This window comes from Haliaeetus albicilla, chromosome 2 (assembly GCF_947461875.1).
Source record: "Haliaeetus albicilla chromosome 2, bHalAlb1.1, whole genome shotgun sequence".
Taxonomy (NCBI): Eukaryota; Metazoa; Chordata; class Aves; order Accipitriformes; family Accipitridae; genus Haliaeetus; species Haliaeetus albicilla.
In genome coordinates, this window is record NC_091484.1 from 56,908,956 (window position 1) to 56,922,074 (window position 13,119).

The 13,119-nt window shown below is 36.1% G+C and overlaps 1 protein-coding gene across 1 annotated transcript in view; it reads right to left on the bottom strand.

Moving 5' to 3' along the window:
• RUNDC3B (RUN domain containing 3B) overlaps positions 1-13,119 on the bottom strand; it is a 54,567-nt gene that overhangs the window by 21,905 nt on the left and 19,543 nt on the right. The window contains exons 4-7 of the mRNA XM_069775692.1: positions 12,907-12,992; positions 9,206-9,295; positions 5,995-6,075; positions 4,382-4,550 (exon numbers count right to left, since the gene is read on the bottom strand). Of these exons, the coding sequence (XP_069631793.1) occupies positions 4,382-4,550; positions 5,995-6,075; positions 9,206-9,295; positions 12,907-12,992 (426 nt within the window). The remainder of the gene's footprint in view (positions 1-4,381; positions 4,551-5,994; positions 6,076-9,205; positions 9,296-12,906; positions 12,993-13,119) is intronic.

The following is a 13,119-nucleotide window of genomic DNA, read 5'->3' on the forward strand; positions in this document are numbered from 1 at the left end:
TCCTTGAGTTATTCACAGCCTGACTAAACAAGGCCCTGAGCAACCTGCTCTAGTCTACCTTTTTTTGAGCAGGGTAGTTGGACTAGACAATCTCCAGAGGTGCCATTCGACCACAACTATTCTGTGATTCTATGATTACATACAGTTCTATCCGCTGCATATATATTTCTATTTAATAGGAATTTATTTTAGCCTCAGTACAAGTTCCAAGGAATCTCGAGAGGTTTTCAATATGCTTAGTTCTGCCCCATCAAATGTTGCTGTTATCTTGACTGTTAAGGTACTCCTTGGAGCTCTAAGTAGTGCTTTGAAAGTACTAAATGATGCATTAGGACATACACAAATTTCCTGCCTCCTAGAAATGTCAAACATTTCAAAAAAGATTTTAGATATGAAGCATCAGTATCAGAAACAGAATACTATGAACAGAAAATACCTCTATCTATAATGACACAGAGATGCATCATCCCACCAGTGAAAGCATATAAAACTCCAGTATAAACAGTACACAGAGAATGTAGGAGTTCACTACACAGAAGTGAACAGTTTACACCATTCCAAAATAGGGAAGGGGTAACTTCCACGTACGTAACAAATGTGTAGACTATGACTCATTAATCTGGACAAGAGACAACTTGGAAAAGACAAACTCATCATATTTCCAGAGTGGCCTAGAGAGGGCAAGAAGGAAGTGACTGTTCATCAATTTTTAAAATACAAGAGCTAGGCACCATGAAATCAAGCTAGTAGGAGCCAGATTCAAAAGACAGAAAAGGAGGTGGCTTTTCACACAACAGATGGTAGATATGCATAATACTTTGCAAAAAAAAATGGTTTGGATGCTAAAAATTTACATGGGGTCAAGGGGATATTTGAGAAGTATTTGGAAGAGACATCCATCACAGGTTACTAAACAGACAAACCTTATCAGCTTCAGGAAGTCCTTCAGCTGATACACATTGGCCAAGAAAGTATTAGAGGAAAAACAGTGCATATATATTTGCTTTGGTTTTTTTCTTCCCTCCACATGTATTTTGGGCAAGTATCCAAGAGGATACTAGGATAACCAAGGATTCCTGGTCTAAACCAGCATAGCACTGTTGGTCCCATAAAGCAATGCTAGGATTTACCTTGCTAAAATAATACCTGACCCTATCCTACCATTCAAACAATTCAGAAGATACAGATACCTTTTTCTTAGCTGCAATCCAATCGCTTGTCATATTGTGACCCTGGTAAACATCATTCACCTGTGCTATTAATGACTGCAGTACACATACTTACTTAAGTATTTACAAAAAGAATTCATCATTATTTGCGCAAAGTGAATGACAATAGAGCAATCAGGCTCACTATATCAGTTACTAAAAATACATTATTTTCAACTTGGTCTTCTTGTCACAAACGTCTGGTTTTCCAACACACAGAATGTCAGAAGGCCCCTTTGTTTGCAAGAAAACAGTCTGTCTCTGATTAACTGGTACCTACTGCACTGTGTGCAACTCACTGCCATGCTGCAATTTATTGCCATGAAAAAGGTCCCAAAAAGGGAGGGAAACACTCAGGAAAGAAGCTCTATTCCACAGTCTATCTAACCTCTTAATGGTCATTTGTTCAAGTTATAATAGAACAGATGTAGCATAGGTGAAGTGAATGATACAAAAATTTGGCAGGCACATCCCAAATGAAAATTAGACAATGGAAAATTTTCTGTCTGTGGGAATAAAAAAGTTATTTTGCTGCTGCAATTGTCAAGTAGGCATTCTAAAGGAGGACAATTAGGAACATGTCAACAGCTGTCAGAGTAGGTATCATTTTGAAAATTGTATTTTGCACCAGTTTTCAAAGAGTTATCGTAAAACTGACTTGAATTCACCTCTACATTAGTTGACTACAGAAGTTGGCAGTTCATTAAGAGAATGCTACAAGGAATAACGTGACTCACTAAAGTAGTAATGCTCAAAAATTTGAAATACTAAGTATCAGATCAGCAAATAACTTTCCATGGAATAGAGATGTTTCTGGATCCTAGACTTGTGAATAAACCAAAATCTCCATTTGCAGTTACAGCCACTGAGGATCTTTGTGCTTTTGCAGACCTAAAGCTTCCCAGTGGTTCTGGCTAGTGGATTTGGACACCATGTTTCAATATTGTTTCTATGTGCATCTGTCACAACTTTGATGGGGTATCCTTCATGGGGTATCCTTGGAAATGAACCACCTGGGTTTACCAGGAAAAATAAACATCCACCTATTTTGTTGTCTTCAATGCTTTTCCAGAGCTGATGACGCTTTTCTCATTAAATCCCAAAATACTTTACAACCTTGGCAGGGGGTGAGGAAGAGAGGCGTTCAAACTGATCATATGTTTTTGTCTGGACACAAGGATGAAATGCTGTCTTGAATATGTTCCTGTGCTTCAAGGACTGTGGGGGTGGGGAGGAAAAGGTTTTAATTTTGTTTATCTCTTTGAAGAGATTCCTTTTGAACGGCACATTTTGGTTTACAAAAGCAGGGAAAACGTCCTCTGTATCAGAGAGAGCCACCAGGAACACAAGTTTTTTCCATATGGAAAGTGATACTACACTGGCCGAGAAGATTGTACCAGCAACCTGGATGCCAACATTTAAGGTCATTATTTCAAAAAAAAAAAAAAAGAAGTCTAAGGGAACCAAAATAGAAAAGAAATAATCATATACATATTTTTAAAAAATACTTCTCACATCTACCATCCCACAGTAAGTCTGACTTTTTCACTGTTACTTAGAAAAACTTTAACTAGGTTCTCTCACATGCATTAAAGTAAACCAACTTTGATGCATTCCAACCATTCCATATTAAGACTGACATTTAGCAATCCATAGCTACATTTAACCTAATTAACATAACTAGGACTCCTTCTCAGGTATATTCTCTCAGTCTGGCTATATCTATACCTAAACTCAAGTTCCAAAGGACCATGTCTGAAATCATACTGGTTATTTGGAATGATCACTGACAAACACTAATTCACAAACTGTGACCTGAAATAATCTGGGAGAGTACTAGTTGTCCCAGGCCAAAACCATGCCAACAATCATTCTTAGAATTTAAATATGTATGTGACTGAGTTGGTATCAGGACCTCGGCCACACTGAATGTACTGAGTCCCAACTGGCACAATATCCATTCTAGATCCTCTCTTTTTTCTTTTTTTTTTTTTTAAACTATTTTTTCTTCTCCGTACAGTAAAAACTAGAAAGGCAAAGAGATAATCTTGTGATTCTAATGGTCTAAACTAAGGGAAATAATTACACCTCCAAGCACCCTTACGTAGTTCCAGCCTTTCATATGGTTTACTGTGTTCAGAGTTCCATAAAAATCAAATTCTGACATTAGGAAAAAAGAACATTAAAAATTCTAATGAAGGTTTTTAAAAACATTAACCATTTGTCTTTCCCTTTAATTTTTCCTGACCCTTCCTTTCTTTTTCTGTGCACTATTCCTTCAGTGTCTATGAAAATTCTTCCCCCTTCTCTCTACCACTAGCTAATATGCATTGCTGTTGCTGTAGCTGTAATATGCTGTTATGAAAAACTGACAAGTACTTTGCTTTTAAAAGTAATAAAATGCTAAAAAGTTTGGACATATATTTCACTTTACCTTTAACTTACAGCATTTCGGGTGGTAGAGGGAGAACCTACCTTTGGTTTCTATAATAACATTCAATATGCTACCTAAATTATTGAAATCAAATACAAACACACTTTTTTTTTTTTTTCCTTTCCCATTCTAGCTTGAAACAGGTCTTAAGACTATATGTTTTCTAAAATCTCAGTATCATTGAGAAGATATTTTTGCTTTTTGTTCCTAGACAGATTACTTTGCTGATCATTTTTGTTTATTGTAAGAATAAATATTAAAGTTTAACATCACTATAATTATAAAAGCTTTCAACTGGCAGTCTACCTACATCAGCAAAATTCTACGGCTTCTAAGGAAGAGGAAAATCATGTGGACAGTCATGTTCATGTTCATTTCACAACCTAACAGCTTCAGAGATACACTGGCTGTAACTCTGAGATTGGAAAAAGGAGCCAAAGTGTCTACATTAGATTGTGCAGTCTGATCCTCCAAATTATTATTATTATTAATATTTAATTAAGTAATAATTATTTAATTAATTATTGTTGTTGTTATTGTTGTTATTATTATTATCTCCCCCCCCCCTTCCCTCAAATCAATGTACAAAGATACTCTGAGGATCATAAAATTTAAGACCACTTACAGGAAGCTAAATAATATTTAATATATTTTTCTGCCTTTACTTAAATGGATATGTCACCAGTTGGCTGGTGACAAGCTTTGGGTCCATCAGCCCCCCACAAAACTAATCTTTTACCTTCTGTTCCAATGCAAGCCGGTACTTCTGTTCTACCCTTTTGCATTTGTTGTACCAACTGTTTTCATCCATGATGAAAGGAGGACCGATGTTCTCTGGAGTACTGCCTTCACTGCCACTACTGCCCAGCGTCCTTAGCTCTTCTTCATCACTGCTGATGCTGTCAGAACTGAAGGATCATACTTATTAGCCAAGTCAAAAGCTGTGTCTGTTAAAGTGCAAATCCCCCTTGAAATTAAAGCACCACAGTTCTTACGGATATCTAAAGCTCTGTAAACCAAAAAGAATCAAAATGTTGGGATAGGATAGATCACCAAGCACAACTTGTATTTCAAGCTTTTATTTGTATAGCCACCTAAAGAATGGGCAAAAATTTGCTTGTGATCTTAGTCAAGTTATCTTAGGCAAGTCAGACAACTGTACGTGGGATACTTTCCTGGAATACAAAGGACCAGTGCATTACAATATGCTATCTAAGAAAGTGGTGACTTAAATCTTTCCTTCACAAATTCAGGGCAGAGTCGTCTCTGAAAATAGATTTTATTTGTTTCTAAAAAAGCGGAAAAATAAAAAAAGTGATTGTCATTATATTAAATTACGATAAATTTAAATGAGAATGGATAGTTATGGTTATAGCAAAGACCATGTGCCTGTTATTTCACAGGACATAAGCATCTCCCTACATAGTATGCAGATTCATTGTTAAAGTGTCTCCATAACATCCAGAATCAATGTATGCCAGAGAATTCAGACATCGTTCTCAAAGACAAGAATTTTAATTTATCCCAATATCCATTTGAAATCTTCCCTTACAGCTAACTATGCTTTCCACTACAATAACAGCATTTACTAGTTTTTTAAGTAGTGAGTAGTGCAACCCCATGATCCTGCCATGATGCAAATTCTGCTTTAACTGAACCATGCAATCTGTCATTAACATGTAAGCTTACATGAACTTCAAGTGAATAACTAGGATGTTTCATGTTCAGTTGTACATCTTCAAGACTACTCCTAACTCCCAGCTGCTTCCTTCATTTTGCCAAACCTAACAATAGAACACATCCCATTAATTTCCATGCTTTTTGGAGATGCCAGATTGGTATCTGATCTGTTAGCGATCATTCTTTTTATTATTAACCACATGGCTGATCAGAGGAGCAAAATGTAGCTGGAATGTCAGATTATACACACAACTGGTCATGATTTTCTATTATGCACTAACTGCCTATACTGCATACTGCTTATCTGTCATATCTTACCATTTACCAGGGCATACATACTTTTTATTTACAAAATAACTACTTTTAAGTTTATGGCTATAAAGAAAAGGCCCAAAAGAAAGGACAACTTGGTCTAATGATCTTCAAAGGAAATAAAAAATTTGTTTCCAGCTGAACTGTGATTCTAATCCAAGTAACCAAAGTTAGCATGACTCACTTATGAGTCATGTAATAATTCCACCAGTCTGAAAGAGTAAGGTAGCTGAGTGTACGGGTTTGTATTTAGATATGGATATTATTTTGAATGTGAACTGAAATGTAAGAGGCCCAGTATGAAGTAAAATTTTGCCAATGAAATAAAATAAAGAAAAGCATTGTAAAGATAAAAAGTACCTTTGGGTGAACTTCAGGTACGGTGTATAATCTATGACAGCTGGAAAGCTGCCATCCAATCCTTCACCCTTCAGACAAAAACTGATAAAACAGAGAAACAATGATAAGATTATTACAAGAAAATTAAATGACAGTGACAGTTGAATCTTACCAACATGAAATTTGACTTTTCTTAATTTTTTTATAATAAGAAAGGCCTAGAGCATTTAACACTGAAATCCTACTCAGCTGAGCTAGACTGTTTAATGTTAAATGAGAGTCACTAAGCATATCATAGTATAATGAAAACCCCAACAAACAGAAATTCCACATAATCAGGAAATAGATCAGGGCAAGTGGTATAAACCTTGATTTTTAAATATTTGCTTTTATTCTGAAAATACAGATGGATTGCAAGGGAATAACAGGAAAAATAAAGTTAGCTGAAGAAAGAGAAACAGAGGAGCTATGGATCAGCTTGGAATCTTCAGTATTTAAGCTCATTCAAAGTGTTCACAGAGTGCTTATGTACCCATCCTACTAACTTTAAGTTAAAAATCAATTCTCAAAAATATTTCAGAGTCTTTCTCCTTTCAGATACTTTCTGGTGTTGGGCTGCAGGAAGATGAGGAACATTAATGAAACTAACTTTCAGAAAATGTTCTTAAATGGCTGTGGCCTTATAAAGCTATCATCTACACTGTATTCTTTTTGTACTGGATATAAAAGATTGCATTTGAATCATGTTTAATTATCACAGAAGTGACAAAATTAATTATGCTTCCACAAGGCTCATTTTCCTCACTCCTCCTATCTCTGTCATCAAAAAAGAGATTCTAGTAAGACACAGCTTTTGCTAGCTTAATTGCAAAGTGCCATTTTTGACAATGCAGTCACTTAAGTGGTATTTGGGAATTACATCTGAAGCATTTTTTTTTCCCTAAGAAAAGAAAAGCAAGGAAAACAAAAAACACCCTTGCAAAACCACAATTATTTTAAGTAAAGACATAATTCTGCATTGCTGGGGGGGGGAATATTTAGATTCTGTTCTCACCTGGGTTCCCCCACCTCCACCCCAAAGTCTTATTTACAGTTCCACATAGATAAGCCAGTCAACATTTGTAAGAGACTGTTTGAAATGAAAAAAAAAAAAACCAAAACAAAACCAACAAACCAAAAAACTCCTCAAATGTAACATGTAAAAAATGACTACAGCTTCTTAGTCATTCAAACCAAAAATACTATGAATTTTATGTGGCACAATAAAAATGCTCATGTAGCACTATGTTCCTACTTTGCCCAGAAAATTTCTAGGCTCTTAAAAGCTGCATTGACAAAAACTTTGAATGTCCCAACAAGAACCAATCATTACTTTGAATACTATTAACAGATACCTATACATATGCTTATATTAGAAATCGGAGGACAAAGGAAGAACAAGCACACTCATACAGCTAAGCTCTCATACCAGTAGTATGTACCACTGAGGATTATAAGAGACAGTCAATTGATGATTATTTATGGGAGGATTTACATACTGCAGACCTACTCTTGCTATGCTTCTTACTGATGTAAGGCTATAGTCCTTCAAGTATAGTGCCAATACAGAAGCAGTTTAATTTCACATAGTGTAAAGCTTAAACTAATAAAATCTGGTAAGATTTGAATTTGCTGTACACAAGACTAGGTCTCTTATCATCCTGAAGCACACTTCCATTCCCCCAGAACATATGTTGAGGATGCAGTTAAGCCAATCTAATGACTAAATTCTGGCAAAAGAAGGTATCATATGTTTTCAACCTCTCCCTCCTGTTCTTTCTTTCTTTCTTCTTTTTTTAAAAAAAAACAAAAAAACCAACCAGACATTCCCTTTCCCCTCCTTACAGTGGTATTGGCACTTATTTGACTCCATGATGAGCTAGTTCAGCCATCAAGACCTGAATTTTTAGGTTTTTTCCCCCTTTAGCATCCAGTTGCAGTTCCACAGGCAGCTGAACTAAATGCTCACTGTCACCAGAAAGGGAAAACATTATGCCTCTTCTCTAAGCCTTATGGTCCCATCATCTCTGCCACTAATAGGATGACTCTGTGAACCAAACTAGCTGACAACAAAAGAACTATCCTGCCTTCTTACTAGGTATGGGGGTTTTGCCCTTTAACAAGTTGAGCTGGCTCACAGAAGGGTCCAACAAGCCTCAAAACTGGTATAAGGGTACATAAGCAGGAGTAAATCTCCAAAGGCCTTTTGGCAACAGTCAATCACTCAGTGCATTCAGTGAGACTATGTGCTGTTTTCTGCCAGTTTATCTCCTAAACTGGTTTGTGACAAGCATTAATACTACCACAGGGTAAATTTTAACAGTGTACTGCGAGGAGACTGGAGAAAAGCATTATCACTCTCCTTTTCCCTATGCGGTATTATGAAACCCTTCCCCACTGGCTCTGTATGAGGCTAAGTGGGCCCAACCAGGCATATTAACAGGGTGTTGCACCAGCCAGGTTTGATCATTTCATAGGCACTGTAGTCTTTATACCTTGCTGATATTTTTAACATATATATTTATATATATACACACCAGGATGTTTTTTATATTCTCTAGCATGTGCTTGCACCTTTATTACCCCAAAACACAGAATTAATTAAGTAACAAAGCACACAAAAGTCTAGGTAGAGATTGCAAAGGTAAATTCATGTAATCTGATGACATTTTGCTGTTCGGCTGCAGTTAATTATAACACAAATGAATACTAAATGGTCATTTGTAGGTTAAGCTTTTAAAAAAATCTAGAAGTGCTAAAGTTAAAGACACCTACACCCTACACCTTCTACATATGCAGTTACAATGCTGTCATTGAATACCAGGGCATAACCATGTACTTAATCACACAGTCTTCCTTGCAGTTTAAAAATAACTAAAAGATTCAATTGTCTGCAAGATTCACTTAATAGGTTTGATATATCTTCTGCAATTATACTTCTGATTGCTTTCAGGATTTTGATACCTGAAAGAAAGACCATGTAATCATGCAGCTATATAAACTATGGCACAACTTTGTTCTTATAGATAAGAGCCATTCAAGATCTCTCTCTCCCTCTCTCTCTCCCCCTCTTTCCCCCCACCTAAGTTTTGCCTCTCAAACTACCACGGGAATCTAACAATGTTTTCCATAATGCATTGATTTATAAGTACTTTCCCTGAGCATTTTGTTATGAAGCATGCAAATGTAATACCTGAAATCAATTGCATTGAGTCCCAAGAGCATACCAGCAAGCATATTTGCTTCTTCACCAAGAACAATTGCTCCATCCTCATAAAATCTCCTTCAATAAAAAAGAAATTAGTTCAGTTAATACCATTTTCTCTCAAATAATAATAAAGTTTTTCATAGTTATCAGAAAACTGAAGTGATCCAGTTTAAATAAAAACAACTAATGTGAACCCCAGGGGTGTTCATATTTCATTTCAAATAAAGCAAACCAATAGACTGCACAGCACAAAACACCACAATCTTAGAGCACATAAAAATTTAGACAGAAGCAAAAAGAATTTACAATATTAGCCCTAAGAAATAGTAGAACAGGACAGACAAAATGAAAAGAAAATGATGAAGATATCTTATACTTTACTGCTGAAAGGAAGAATTTGGGTCATGTACATAAAAAAATAACTGTTCCATCATATGAAAAAAAGTTCTCTCTCACAATTGTACTTGCAGGCTCTTTTAAAGTTCAACATTCACTCTTCATTCTTAGTAGTTGATTATTTTTTAAAAAATGTTTTCACAAATCAGCTATTTTCCAGGTAGCATACGTTTTCTTTAAATACTGCATGCTGGGAAGATGCATGCTGCATCCAGTTATTCTGAGATTTAAAATTTTCATTATTTGAAGAAGGAGTGTTAACACCATTTTTTTAATGGTAAAACACCCATTGACCAAAGTTTTTAAACTCCACATCTTGATCTCAAAATACACTTCACATACCCTGGTATATGCAGATTTGTGAAGGCTGCTTGAGAACACTGACCGACAAAGCAACAATTTTTGAATCTGTATTCCCTCACCACCTCCCCATTCTCTCCCATTTATTTTGATTTTCTCCTCCCAGCTACCACAGAAGTTATTTCCACACAGAAACACTCCATGCACAGGGCAGGTGAATAGGACCCACCATTGCCACACATGGCCTTGTAAAAAAGGCATTTGGTCTGTTTAGCAAAGTAGCACAGAACTTTAATTTCTGTGTTAAAGGAGTCTTGGCATCAGCAGAGGCAGAAAGGTCACTAGAATTCACCTGAGCGTTACACATGGAAAGTGGGGAACCAAGAGCTGTTCAGTACCAAAGGCAAGGTTGAGAGGTCATTTACCAGAAACTGAGATGCGCAGTCCACCTATACATTCTACCAATGTATGATTGCAAGAAGGTGCCAGGTTATTGAATGCAACCCACCTTTCAGACAAATATCAGCAACACTGCCCTACCAAAAGCTCCATATGTTTTAAGAACTGCATGAAAGCATTGGGAAGGCTCAGTGAGAGCTTCAGTTGACTACATGGCAAACATCCAGAAAAGACACATTTTGGGGCACAGCCCCAAAGACTGAACTGTGTTATAATGCACACTGTCAGAAGTCCTACTTTTGCTGTTTCATAATGGACATCCATTTGCTGTTAAGGAAACAAGCTGTCCAAGACCTTGGATGTTCTCAAGGGAAGCAAGAAATCTGGAATATTTCCTCTGGGAAGATAGAGATTATAGTCCTGACACTGAGGCTATGATGTACAGATTCAGCTTTCTACCCTCTGACTTCAGGAAGGGCACCAGGAGGCTAAACTGGCCACTGGTTGAGACAGAATACTGAGCTAGACGGACTTTACAGTCTCATTCAGTACAGTTACTCTTATTTGAGAGCTAACAGCAATGATCCCAGTACAAGCTGATTACAAACCATTTCGCTGGCATTTGTCAAGTCACTGCCAGGTACCAATCAGTACTGTGCTCAGTTTAACTTGTGACATGGTGGCTAGGAAGTAATCACACAAAAAAAGACAGGGCATACTTGTAATGGCAAGACACACAGATGGTAGCCTGACAGTGGCAATGTTTCTTAAACCAGGTACAGTAATCCAGCCAAAACAACAGTCCCCTTGGAAAACTCACCAATCTTCTTTCAGTGCTATGCAGTTGACATTTCACAACAGAACAGTCCACTTAAGTTAAGAGTCTGTGCTGACCAATTTGTTAGCAAAATAATTGTGTGCCCATGCTTAATCCAACTCCCTTCCAAGTGTAATATGCAGATCCAGCACTAAAAATGTGCTGCTTCATTAAAGAACTAGTCCTAAGATCAGGCACCTAAACACAACAGTGAGGTTTAAAAAGAGCTAGGAGTATGATAGATTAATCTCATATTCTACATACACACATGTGTAACATAGGATATTTATAGTTTATATAAATAATCATTAACTATACATATAGCACAATACATAATTTAAAATGCTAAATAAATGGTGCAAAGCATCACCAAAAAAATCAGGCCACTTATTAGGTATCCAAAATCCCACACAGGAAAAAGAGATTGTGTACGGTATTGCTAGTGGATTTGAAATCCATACTACCAAGATCTGAAACTGTAACTTTTATTTCCATTTGATGTATTTACTTCAAAACAAACTTTGCAATTCCTATGTTTGGAATGCAAAAGAGGTTGTTTCCAAAAGCTATACCACTGAAAGAATATTCAAATATATGAAACATTAACATGTTCAAATAAATGAATTTGAAACTGCTAACAAAATAATACCACTGTTATCCACTAGCAAACAAACTGCACTACCAAACGGGGACAAAGAATGTACTACTTAACTACACAGTTTGTGACCCACCTCATTTCCCCCTCAAAACCCCAAGTGACTTTTCAGTTTGAGGCAACGTGAGTAAATCTTTTCCAGAACTCTTTGTTTTACGAGCTTCTTGTCTATGGTAAATGCAAGCAAATCTGGGTAAAATAAAGATGACAGGTCTGGAAACTTCAATAAAATGGGATGCTTACCTAGTTGTGTTTCAAAATCACCTTAATATTGGCAAAATATATGGAGATTTGTGGACAAATTGTATTACAAACAGAAATAATATTCTAAATGAACAGAAGTCCTTACAGAGAAAATTCTTATTGTTTAAATAGCCAATTCAGTATGTCTAAAACTTTTAGAGTTCAACATAAGGTACCACAACATGTTACAGACTCACTCATGTTTAGATGACTTCATCATAAATCTACGAGACACACTTGTTACAGGATAAAGCATCATAAAATAATCCCATTATCTAGAACCAGTCCGAAACTGCCAGAGTATTTTCTGTCACAAAGCATATTCTTGTCCATAACAGCCTTTACCATTAGAAGATACAACACAAATGTGTTACACATTTTTCATATTACATCAAGAATTCTAGCTATGCCTGATCACTAATTCTATTCTTCTATATTTCTCAAAAAGTTCCTGAAATTCTCTTCCTTTCTTCTTCAAGAAAAGTTGCTATAAAAATTATTTTTACTGAGTCTCTAGGGCTTTCTGTCAACCATACCTAATTTTGAAAGGAACATTACAGCTTCTGTCCTTATGATGCTACAATTTCAGAATTATTTCCTTCTTTAGAGAGGCTTTCTTCTCTTTTGACCTTTCAAGAATTCCAGACTTATTTTCACATTTTTAAAATCAAAAAGGGATTTTCAATTTTGCAGTTTTACCCATGCTAAAATCCAATCAATTGATACCAACTCCAAATATCTTTTACTGGGTTACAACTCTTTTACTAAAGACATTATTTCCTATACAAATCAAGCAGAACATTCACTTCCAAACCTAAGTCCCTCACTTAAGCAACATTTGCTAAAATATTGCAAAAACCCAAAAGTCTTGGAGACCTGGTTGTTTTGAAGTCTCTCAGAGCTGTGGAAATATATTCAGACAAATGTTTTTCCATAAGTGCTACTCTGATCCAGGCTCGACCCTGCAAGAAGAAACAGATATCAAATATTTAAGTAATATAGAATGAAACACTTAATTTTACACTGAAAATGAATACAGTTGATTTACCTGGGTGAAATGAACTGATTAACAAAATTACCACTAAACAG